This window comes from Ursus americanus, chromosome 3 (assembly GCF_024610735.1).
Source record: "Ursus americanus isolate L20-20 chromosome 3, mUrsAme1.1.p, whole genome shotgun sequence".
Classification (NCBI taxonomy): Eukaryota; Metazoa; Chordata; class Mammalia; order Carnivora; family Ursidae; genus Ursus; species Ursus americanus.
In genome coordinates, this window is record NC_142129.1 from 93,092,231 (window position 1) to 93,104,818 (window position 12,588).

The 12,588-nt window shown below is 41.8% G+C and overlaps 1 protein-coding gene across 1 annotated transcript in view; it reads left to right on the forward strand.

Moving 5' to 3' along the window:
• The first annotated feature begins 1,829 nt into the window (after positions 1-1,829).
• Positions 1,830-12,588, forward strand: part of STK17A (serine/threonine kinase 17a) — a 42,431-nt gene continuing 31,672 nt past the window's right edge. Inside the window, exon 1 of the mRNA XM_045793516.2 lies at positions 1,830-2,183. Within this exon, the coding sequence (XP_045649472.1) occupies positions 1,978-2,183 (206 nt within the window). The 5' untranslated portion in view covers positions 1,830-1,977. The remainder of the gene's footprint in view (positions 2,184-12,588) is intronic.

Consider the following 12,588-nt stretch of genomic DNA (forward strand, 5'->3'; position numbering starts at 1 on the left):
CCAAAAGAAACAAATGGGTCTACTTCAAACTAAAAAATTTTTACATAGTGAAGGAAATCATCAATAAAACAAAATTTAACCTATCAAATGGGAGAAGATACTTGCAAATTATATACCTGATAAGGGGTTGACATCCAAAATATATAAAGAACTCATACAACTCAATAACAAAAAACAAACAACCCAATTAAAAAAAAATACGGGCAGATGACCTGAATAGACATTTTTCCAAACAAAACACAGATGGTCAACAGACATATGAAAAGATGCTCAACATCACTAACCAGCAGTGAAATGCAAGTCAAAACAATAATGAGATACCCACCCCACACATGTTAGAATGGCTATTACCAAAAAGACAAGAAATAACAAGTGTTGGTGAGGGTGTGCACTGTGGGTGGGAATGTAAATTCATGCAGCCACTGTGGAAAACAGTATGCGAGTTCCTCAAAAAATTAAAAACAGAACTACCATATGCTCTGGAAATTCCACTTCTGCATACTTATCTGAAGAAAACAAAAACGCTAATTCAAAAAGATATATGTAGCCCTAAGTTTGTAGTGGCATTATTTATAATACCCAAGATATGAAAGCAACCTAAGTGTCCACTGATAGATGATAGATGCATGGATAAAGAAGGTTCAGTGTATGTATATGGAATATTAGTCAGCCCTAAAAAAGAATGAAATCTAGCCATTTTCAATAACATGGATGGATCTAGAGGGTATTATGTTAAGTGAAATAGGTCAGAGAAAGACAAATACCATATAATTTCACTTATATATGGAATCTCAAAAAAAACCCCACATAAATAGCCTTATAGATACAGAGAACAAACAGGTGGTTACAGAGGGGAGGCACGTAGGGGAAGGGCAAAATAGGTGTAGTGGATTAAGAGGCACTAAGTTCTAGTTATAAAATAAATAAGTCATGAGGATGTAATGCACAACATAGGGAATATAGTGAATTGTACTGTAATAACTTTGGATAGTGATAGATGGCAACCAGACCTATGGCGCTGATCATTTCATGATGTATAAAAATATCTTACTATCTTGTACACCTGAAACTAATACAATACTGTGTATCAATTATAATTCAATTTTAAAAAGACCAGATGAGGGGGTGGAGGGAGAAGGTATGTGAGAAATCTCTGTACCTTTCACGTAGTTTTGCTGTGAACCTAAAAATTCTCTAAAATAAAAGTCTATTTTTTAAAAAACAATCTAATATTTAAAAAAAAAAAGACCAGACCAGACGAGAGCACCGTGTTAAATAGGGAGAAGACTACAGACGTATAATACTGCCTATTGCATAGGGCTAGAGTGAGGGGTTAATAATAGTTACCCAACTTCTGCTTCCACAGTTCCTCCCAGTGCGCGAAGGAACCAGGTGCCCTGGTCAGCTTCCTCGTGGTGTACAGCAGCTGGGATCAGAGTCTCACCGCCCCCTCCCCGCACACCCAACGTAAAGCTCCAGCTGGCAACTCTTGCGCCTTTCACTGACAGAGGGATCAAGTTTTGGAGCACTCAGACGCTCAACAGGTGTGCAACTGGTCGAGGTCGGGAGCCCTCCCATCTGAAGGGTAGTGCTGCTTCCCCCCAGGCCGGGGCGTCCCCCCAGGCTGCACTCTCTCTCTCTCGACTGCAGAGGGAGCGCGTGAGGTACCCTGCACTCCCGACGCCAAGCGAGCCCGCGAGGGGGCGAGACTAGGGGCGGGGCGGGGTTCTGCCAGGGGGCGGGGCGGGACGTGGGGCGGGACGTGGGGCGGGACGTGGGGCGGGACGTGGGGCGGGACGTGGGGCGGGACGTGGGGCGGGACTCCGGGAGTCCGCGAGCCGCAGTTTAAGCGCGCCGAGGGGGAGAGCGGGTTCCTGGAGGCTCGCGGACCCGTGCGGGGCAGCTGCAGGTGGGACCGTTACCCGCCGGCAGCTGGGAGCGAGCGGGGCGGCCGGAAAGGAAGCGTGCCCGTCCACCATGATTCCCCTGGAGAAGCCCGGCAGCCGCGGCTCCCCTTCGGCCGCCGCCTCAGGGTCGGGCCGGGCCGGCAGGAGTCTGGGCGCGCCGCGCCGTCCGCCGCCCGCACCCCAGGCCCTCGGGCTGCTGACGGAGATCCGCACCGCCGTGCGCACCGAGCCCTTCCAGGACGGCTACAGCCTGAGCCCAGGCCGAGAGCTGGGCAGGTGAGTGGGGCGGGGACCGGAGGCGGCTAAGTGGAGGAGGCGGGCGGGAGCGGTGGGGGTGGCGGTGCCGGGGCCGATAGCGCGCTGTGACTTGGCACAAACTTGGGTGCGGGCGGCGATCGGGGCGGTCGAGTCGCACCAGCCAGCCGTCCGCGCGCCAAGGCTTGTCCCCAGAGCCGGGGAGGCGCTCCCCGGCGTGTGGCTTTCACTTGGAAGCGGGTGTGAGAAAGTCTCCAGCCGCGGGTTCCCGAGACCAGCAGCCCTACCTCTACGCAGGCCCTTTCAGCATCTGAGGTGTTCCACACGGCAGGGTAGCGGGGGGGGGGGGGGCGTGTGAGCCACGGGGCTTGTATTTCCCCGAACTAGTGAGTCGGAAGGAAACCCCGGAGCTGTAGAGTCAGCTGTGGTTTTGCCCTTCAACTCGTGTGTGTTCTCTGTCTCCTTATGTGGCTGTAAGAAAGGCTAACATCAGGGGTGACAGCTTCCTTTGCACCAGTGCTCTGTGAGCTTCTCCGCCGTGGGCCGACGTCATTTTCGGTTTCTCGGTTTTGTGCGATTTTAGTTCTAAAATACTGTGGTCTCTGTGGCTTAAGTTCGGACTGGTTTTATTCATAGGCACTTGGCCCTTGCCTCGCGCTTTCTACTGCGCTCTAAGCTGGCCCTTGTCTTCTCCTCCCCACGCCACTCTTCATTTGGTATCTTTGTAAAATTGTAAAAAGCAAAGGCTGTTTGGATACTTTACACTTTGTATGTTGAAGAGGGGTGATATAGAGTGATAGGGTTTGGGGACTGACTCCCTTTTTCCTTACAGTTTGGAGAAGTTGTCAAAAGCACCCGTTTTGGAGTCAGACCTGAGCTCCTATCGCCGGCCTGCTTGCTATGTGTGCCTTCGAGTGGGTGACTTAGACGCCCCAGCCTCATGTTTCTCACGCATAAAATCAGAATGATGACAGTACCTACCTACCTCATGGGGGTGTTGTGCAGATGACAGGCATCTCTGTAAAGCACATGCTACAGGTCCTGGCACATAGCATTCAGTAAACGTTAGCTGTTGTTGCAGACATTTGTTATCGTTGCAAAATCGCACCATGTTGTAATGGGGAAAGGGCCTGACAACTATAACCGCCTTCATCTGGGGTCTTGGAAAAGGAGGGCCTTGTAACAATTGGTTACAAACAATATTTAAAATGCTCTATTTTACATATATTAAGCTGGCTTTTAGAAATAGGGGTTGGTTTTTTGTTGTGGTTGTTGATTTTTTGGAGGGGAATCTACCTTAAACATGTCATATTTATTCCAAATGTTAACAGAAGGAAAAATACCTTTCAGAACAAGATAGACTTCACTATGGTGGGCACTAATTAACTGCATCTGTACACACTTTATATCTGACAAAGGAGGCCTAGAGAGCTACTAACTCAGCTAGGTATTCTAGTTCATCGAAATTCCAGACATTCTGAAGTAGCCCTGATCCCCTGAAAAGGGAAAACTTAGACTTTCTCTTATTTGGTTGTCTGGCTTCATTCCACAAAAGGAAAACTGGTATTACAAAGCCGAAATATCTTCAGGTGGCAAGCACTGTCCTGTATCGTTTATATTTTATAATAAATGATTTAATCTGAAAAAATTGATTTGCACCCTACCAGGTGTTGTTACTAATTCCTCCAGGAATGTTCTTTTCAATTCTTGCTTTAATCTGTATTATAAAATTCATTTGCCTGTAAGTATTTTTCTCTTTTACATATATACTACATATATTTATATGCTTACATAAATTTTACAAAAATAATAACTCCTGAAGGAGCAGAACAATGCAGTTAGATAGCTACTTGATATAAGAGCCTAAAACTGATTAAAAAAATTAATGTATTTGTTTCTTTTTGGTTCTTTTTTTTTTTTTTTTTTTTGTCACGAGAAGTTTAATGCAGTAGTGAAGAACATGGGCTTTGGAGTCAGACAGTCTGTGGTTGAATCTTAGCTCGTTACTTACTAGTTCTGTGTACTTAAGTAACTTACCTAACCATTTATTGCCCCACAGTTGTGGAGAGAATTAAATAGAGCACATCTATAGCATTATTAAGGCTGTGCCTCTTCTTGGGGGGGAGCACTCAATACATGTAATTCATTGTGTAACAATAAATGTTCTTTTACATGTAACCAGAAAGCAAAAATAAGAAAACCTGCACAACCTTATGCTTCTGTCTGTGGCAAAAGTGATGAAATCTCATTGCAAAACACACAGGAACTGTTTAGAACTGTCAGGAAGCAAAAGTTCTATTTTGTGTTATTAGCAGTCTTTGTTTAAGGTTTATAAATTTTGCCGTATATAATGGTTCTGGCATAATTGTTTATTCATAATCTTTTCTGTAATAAGAAAGTTGTCTTTTTTTCCAACTATGAACTGTGGTTGCATTTCTGATATAACTAATCGATCTCATTCTGATACAGAAATTACAAAATTACCTGTTACATTTTAATGTAATAGGAAAAACAGAAGATCTATTTGTTATATTCTAAGGCCTTTCATTTAGTCAAAAATGTTGAAGAGGTGTGAAGAGCTAACTGTTCAAACAAAAAAAACTGTGTTCTTTAAAAAGTTACCATTATTTTAGCTTACAGAAAATTAAAGCTTTCAGTGAAATGGTTGAAGAGAATTTTTGAAGCGGTCAATTTTGGTTCTCTAGTAACAACAGGATGTGATGTTGATTATTTTTTAGAAATGTCGTGTCATAGTCTTTCATGTCTCCAGCAGAGTCTATAACAACCTAAATGTGGTAAATATATGACATAAAATTTTCTTTGGTTGCATGAAGCTTGACTTATTATTCGTAAAGGTTGTTACCTTTCTTTAAGTCAGGATATGTGCCAGTGTAAACCACATTAATGATTAAAGGTACAGGAGACATGACCTTGGGTTCTGAGAATTTTTTCATAATGTTGATTTCCCTTGAATTTGAAAGTACAGGAACAAAAACACGTTTCTAGAAATTTAAAGTAATACAGTTTCACATTGAATGATTTTCCTTACATGTGTTTTCATTATCTAGTCCTCAACTTTAACATTTTTTTGCTACATTTATAAATTTTATCTTAAGAAAAAAAAGGATTTTTAAAGCCAGAAGAATATCTTTTGTTTACTAAATTATTACATGCTGATAGTTGAATTTCCCTATGAGACAAAAAATATGAATTCTGTGCTGAATGAGTATTTCATAAATACCTTACAGTTATACAGGTGCTTTCACATGTATTATCTTATTTAATTCTCCTTACATGTGTGTTTGGGAAGTCCCATTTTCTTTTTTTCTTTTTTCTTTTTTTTTTTTAATATTTTATTTATGTACTGAGAGAAAGAGCATAAGCAGGGGGAGCTGCAGAGGGAGAGGGAGAAGCAGGCTCCCTGCCAATCAGGGAGCCGGACATGAGGCACAATCCCAGGAATCTGGGATCCTGACCTGAGCCTAAGGCAGATGCTTAACTGACTGAGCCCCCCAGGTGCCCCCAGAAAGCCCCATTTTCAATGAGAAAACCAAGGCAGAGGTTGATTGAGTCTTACGAAAGACTGCTGAGCTGGAACTCTTTGAAATCCCTTCTATTATATAAGTCAGATGTTTCTCAAAGAATAATCTGCAGTCTGGCTTGTAGGTGAAGCAATTTCTCATAGTTTTTACGAGAGGACATGAGTTCTATGTTGGGACAAACCCTGCGAAGCCTCTGTGTCATAGTTCCCTCTTCAGTTGCGCCTCATGGTACACAGGGATGTTGTGTCGCTTTCCCTCCAGAGCAGTTGAGAGTAACAGAAACAAGGAAGGAAGGATTTTTATCAGAACACAAGAGAGTGTTCAAGCTGAAGGAGGGCAGGTGTATTTCAGAACTGTGTGTTCTTTACCTGGATTCAAGGCTGTAGATAATGGCTTTAGGTTTTTGTACTTTACAACTACTTGAGCGTGTGTCATGAATCGTAATTCATAATTTCTTTAGAAATTAAGACCCTTCTGGGGCATGTGGCTGTCTTAGTCAGTTGAGCTGTTGACTCTTGATTTCTGTTCAGGTCATGATCTCAGGGTCCTGGGGTCCAGCCCTGCATAGGGCGCCATGCTCAGTGGGGAGTCGCTTGAGGATTCTCTCTCCCTCTGTCTACCTCCCTACCCCCCCACCCTCTCTCTCTTTTTTTTTCTCAAATAAATAAACCTAAAAAAAAAAAATAGAAATTAAGACCCTTGGTAAGTAATATTGTCCATGTAGAAATTGCCTTGTTTTAGGATGGGTATTATTTAAGACTTCTTGGCCACTAGTGATTAGTTTGAAGAGTATTTACCAACAGTTGTGTGTAATCTGATATTTTTGGATGGATTAGAAAAAAATTGGCTATGTTTGTGGTTCAGCAACAGGGTTAGTTAGGAAGTTCTAAGGCAGATTACTTCATTGAGTCAACTGTTTTGATTTTGAAAAGTTGGGACTTAATGTTAAAATTAAAATCTTAATTTAAAATATACATAAACTTGGTGTGTCTGGATGGCTCATTCAGTTAAGTGTCTGCCTTGGGCCCAAGTCATGATCCCAGGGTCCTGGGATGGAGCCCTACATCAGGCTCTCCACTCAACGGGGAGTCTGCGTCACCCTCTGCCCCTCCCCCCATTTGTGCGCACACACACATACGCACACACTCTCGAAATAAATCTTTAAAAAAATAAAATACAGCGGTGCCTGGGTGGCACAGCAGTTAAGCGTCTGCCTTCAGCTCAGGGCGTGATCCCGGCGTGATGGGATCGAGCCCCACATCAGGCTCCTCCGCTGGGAGCCTGCTTCTTCCTCTCCCACTCCCCCTGCTTGTGTTCCCTCTCTCGCTGGCTGTCTCTATCTCTGTCGAATAAATAAATAAAATCTTTAAAAAAAAATAAAATACAATCTCTTCTCCACCTTTTGGCTAAGATCAAGTATAAAAAATAAAATACATAAACTTAAGGATTTAATGAATTTCAGCCTCTTTATAAAGCTTTATGTAACAAAAATTTATAAAATCGGATTATGGAAGCAAGTGCATTAGAAAGCTAAGTAGCTATAGTTACTGATTCACCTGTTCTGGTAAAGAAGAAAGAACTACATTTATTGAGGGAAATTTTGCATCAAGTAGAGAATTCAAGTTAGACCACCTTCAAAACCCCTCTGTTCTCAGATTCTTTTTTTGCAAATTACTATCATTATCGTAGATCTAAAGTTCGTGCCCCAAACGATAAAAATAGCTACTGACTACTGATTATTTGCTGAATGCTCTACACTGCAGAGATGTAATTTTGTTTAGCCTTTACTATCTTCTTGCAGAGTTAAGTGCCATCAACCTAATCTTACAGATGAGGAATTCAGGCTCAGAAAGGTTGGGTAAATTGCCAAAGATTATCCAGTTACTAGCCAGAATTTAAAATAGTCTGTCTTTTAAAGCCCTGCCTGTTCTTGCCACTCATGCTGATAACTGATCTGATGGACTCACTGATTTTCATACTTAGGGTCAGCAGATATTTTGGGTTTTGCTGTTTTCCTTTCAGAGGTAAGGAAGACAGGTAGAGTCTGTTCTAGGTCTTTCTTGAATGGAGCTTCTTACATTTAATAGTACTCCAGTGCTATTAAAATAGGTAAATGTGGGGCGCCTGGGTGGCACAGCGGTTAAGCATCTGCCTTCGGCTCAGGGCGTGATCCCAGCGTTGTGGGATCGAGCCCCACATCAGGCTCCTCCGCTATGAGCCTGCTTCTTCCTCTCCCACTCCCCCTGCTTGTGTTCCCTCTCTCGCTGGCTGTCTCTATCTCTGTCAAATAAATAAATAAAATCTTTAAAAAAAAAATAGGTAAGTGTTATATATTAAGCACATAAGGCACTTTGCTAGGATCTGGCATTTATTGTCAGATGTAACAAATCAGTTACTACTCCCTTTATCAACAAGGTGACATGTCACATGGGAAAATTTTATGGGGAAAATAACATTTGAGCTGAGCCTTAAGGAATGGGTGGAATTTCAGTAGTAGTGATGAAAGATACTCCTCCAGCCTTGGCAATAAAACAAATAAGCACAGTGGCAGAAAAATTCAGTGAAAGAGGGAATAGCAAATAGTCCGATGTGGTTAAAATATTAAACTTCATGAGATTAAGTTGCCATAGAACTTTTATTTAATAAAATAACAGGAGCAGTTGTATACACTCAGGGTGCTTATCTGATATCCTGTTTGAGCACCTGTCGTGTGCAGGGCACTATGGAGATACAAAGATGAAGGATAAGTGAGGTCTAGCTGGGAGCTCATAGCCTAGCTAGGGAGACAGGCACAGTACAACAAATTGTACTATGTCAGACCAATTTAAATAACATGATACATGTATAAACCCATCCAAACCTGTTACCATTCTTAAATCAGTCTGTCAGTTGATGGTAAATGTGGATTTATCCAGTACTCGGGTAGAAATCTACAAGTCATCCTCTGCTTCCACTTTTCCCTTTTCCCCTCATCTCTGCCTGCAATTCCATCTGCCTAGGAATGCTAATGAAACTTGGCTCTCTTTTATTTTGTTTTTAATTTTTTTTCTTTTAAGATTTACTTATTTGTCAGAGAGAGTGCGCAGGAGAGAGCAAAAGCAGGGGGAGAGGCAGGCAGAGGGAGCAGGCTCCCCACTGAGCCTGATGCGGGACTCAATCCCAGCACTGTGGGATCATGACCTGACCTGAAGGCAGACGCTTAAAGTTCTGAACCACCCAGGCGGCCCGAACCTTGACCCTCTTTTAAATGCATTGTCTTTTCCTAGCCTCTACGCTGCTGTTTTAGTTGAGACCCACTACCTTGAATTATTTTATTGTTTTCCCTAGTTTCTAGTTGACATTTTGCAATATACTCTTCATAACACTATCAGAATTATCTTTTAAAAGCAATGATTTTAAAAATTCTAACAAGTAGCCATTTTTACCCTGAGAAAGCCCAAACTCCTTAGCATACTTCTTAAAGATGCTCACCACACCTTCCTAAGCTTTACCAGTTAGGCCTTGGCAACGCGAAGATGACTAAAACCTAGTCTTTGTTGTTGGGAGGCTTAGACTGGTGGGTCTAAGTCCTTCCTCTTATTATTTGTTGATGGATCTTTACTTTCCCACCACTCTGCAATGTATTATCATTGAGTAGTTCTGAAATATATTGATTTTTTATATCCCCCCCCCAAAACTGTTTAAGACAAACCTGAGTTGTCAGTTTAGTGTGTAATAGTAATAGTAAACCATAGCTTTTTGTCAGATGGATGAAGAACTCAGAAAATTATAGTAACTGTAGTCTAGGAAGAATTTTGGCTAAATCAATAAAGAAAGTAGAAGTGAAACAAACATTTTATGCCCTTCAAACCTCATCAGCCTCAAATCTGTATATTAACTGTGGCCACTAGTGTCAGAAGAAACCTTTATTTTATGCTTTTGCCTAAGTAACCTAAAATTCAGGGTTTCGGTACAATCATGATTTTTACCATGAAGCTGTGGCAAAACAAGCATGTTGGAATCCTTGTGGGATGTGGAATTTAGACACCGTGATGGTGTAATTCTTCATGTGTTCACTAGGACTCACGCCGAATCTCACATTTCTGTGTACTGGGTCGCTCTACAGAAAGAACAGTTTCAGAAATATCTTTTTATCTCCTTTGGACTCTTCCTTGAGTCACTTCAAGGGTACCCCTCCCATCACACCAGTCATGTAGAGATGAAGACAATACAGGTTTCCTCAAAACCGGCATGATCTGCTGTGCTTGCTGTCAGTCTCAGTATCAGAATGACGGGAGAGTTTCTTCAGTGTGGGATGATGCAGGGGGGTGGGCAAACTGCTGCTGGCCGCCTATTCTTGTCAGGCTTACGGGCTGTATAGAATGATTTTTACATTTTTAAATGGTTGAAATAATCAGAAGAGTCATGTTTAATAACATGGAAATTATATGAAACTCACATTTCAGTGTCCATAAAGTTGTTTTTTGTTTTTTTTTTAAAAACCATTCTTTTACCTTTTGTCTGTGCTTTCGTTTTACGATAGCAAACTTGCTTAATGGCAACAGAGACCAGCAAGACCAAAAATATTTGCTATCTGCCCCTCTACAGAAAAGTTTGCTGGCTCCCAACATAACGCGTGACACGGTGGAAAGAAAAGAATAAACCTGAAATTGTGAGGAGTGCTTCCACAAAAACAAAGGCTGTGTCAGGAGTAGTCACAGGTGTGGGTGGAGAGCCGTGGGAGCTGTGCTGGTGACCCTAAGAAATGGTTGTATGGCCCCAGATGCTGGATTAAGTGTGGGTCTCTTTCCTGTATTTGCCCCTGGTTCCTGAATTTAGCAGTAGCTTTTCTGTAACAAGGGCTCCCAGAGTTTGTAGGTTTGCAATGTATATGAGTCCCTTTTCCCTTTTGAGTCATCTGTCTCCCCATCTGTGCAAAAATACGCATTCAGGCCAGATATTAAGTAGTATTTTACTTACTGCAGAGTACCATATTGCCTGGAATGTTAAGTGTGTGAACAGTAAATGTTTGTGTGTTTGATGGGGGAATATTTTGAAAGCAGTTCAACGGAGTCATTTCTGATTTACCAGGAACATGCTTGCTGTCAATTATATATGTTGGTTATTTTTTCATAAATGAAACTTTCTCTTTTTTTTCTCTTCTTTTGAAACTTCTGACATATTAATGATTTGATTCTTTTATATCTTTTTTAAAGATTTTATTTATTTGGGAGAGAGAGAGCGAGCACGAGTGGGGGCAGAGGGAGAGGAAACAGCAGACTCCCCACTGAGCAGGGAGCCCAAGGTGGGGCTTGATCCCAAGACCTTAAGATCATGACCTGAGCTGAAGGCAGATGCTTAACCGACTGAGCCCCCCAGTCGCCCCTGATTCTTTTAATATCTATGAGTTTTTTTCTCAAAAGAACCCAATGGTCCTTAGGAACCTTTTAAAACTTGATGGAGATGTTAGTGTACGATTTTGTGGGGTAAAATAAAAGACGTTAACCTGTGATGAATAGGTTTATGATTTAATCCCTTAAGAATCTATAGAAGTCGTTCACATTTTGTAAACAAAACTTTGATCTGAACAAGGATGCAGTTAGGTAGATTGCTACTTATGTGAGCAACTGTGTTCACCGATATGCCTGAGGATATATCCTTTAACATTTTTATTAGTGGTGGTTACAAAAGTATAGAGCGCATGAAATATATATTTGTGGTTAACAGTAGTTAGGAAGGAAGAATTAGTACTCAAAATTACATCAGTAGTCTAGAAAGCTGGGTCTGAACCTAGAAATTAGAATTTACATGAAAGCCTTGACTTTAATTTTTTTAAACATTTTAAAAATTGGGGCACCTGGGTGACTCAGTTGGTTAAGCGTGCAACTCTTGGTTTCCACTCAGGTCGTGGTCTCAGGATGGTGGGATTGAACACCAAGTAGCGCTCCACGCTCTGTGTGGAGTCTGCTTAGGATTCTCTCTCTCTCTCTCCCTCTGCCCTTTCCCTGCACGCTCTCTCTCTCTCTCTCTCAAGTAAGTCTTTAAGAACCAACCAAACAAAAAACCATATTTTAAAAATATGAGGACACTAGCTTGAAAAAATTCAAAAGGAAAAAGATCTAGGTGGTTTATTTACCAGCTCGATATGAAATATGAAAAACCGGTCAGGTGTTTTTTTTTTTTTAAGCAAATATTAGGTTTATTGTACCAACATCAACAGAATAATCATGATGTAACCCTTCGACTTGAGCATACTTGGGGGAGTTGCGGCAGATTTGGTTGGCACATTTTATCCGCAGTCCTGATGAGCCATAATAATGAGAAAGTCTTAAAAACCTTCATGGGGGTGAGGAATGATTCAAAATTGGAAAAAGGAGGGGCGCCTGGGTGGCTCAGTCTGTTAAGCCTCTGCCTTTGGCTCAGGCCATGATCCCAGGGTCCTGGGATTGAGCTCCCTGCTCAGAGGGGTGTCTGCTTCCCCCTCCGCCCCGCTTGTACTCTTTCTCTCCCCCTCTTGCTCTCAAATAAATAAAATCTTAAAAAAAAAAAAAGATTGGAAAAGGGAGTGGCATTTAACAGATCTTTAGAATCTGTCACTACCCGATAGATCGGTATTTGGAAGAGAAAGCTCTTTCTGTACTGCTGCTCCGCAAAAGGCCAGACTTAACAGCCCTTCACTTCAGGCTTGGAATGAAAATCTTATTAAAATAATATGCACCCAGGAGTGGAAGAGACTACCTCACAGTTTGAAAGAAGACACTGACATTGGCATTTGGCATTAGGTAGAGGGGAAAAAAAAACTGATTTCTAAGCTGCCTTCCAACTTAAAGATTGGCTATTTTTGGGTGATGACTATCGCAAATTAATGATTTGTTTGATTAATAGTATTTTATTTAGCACTTATT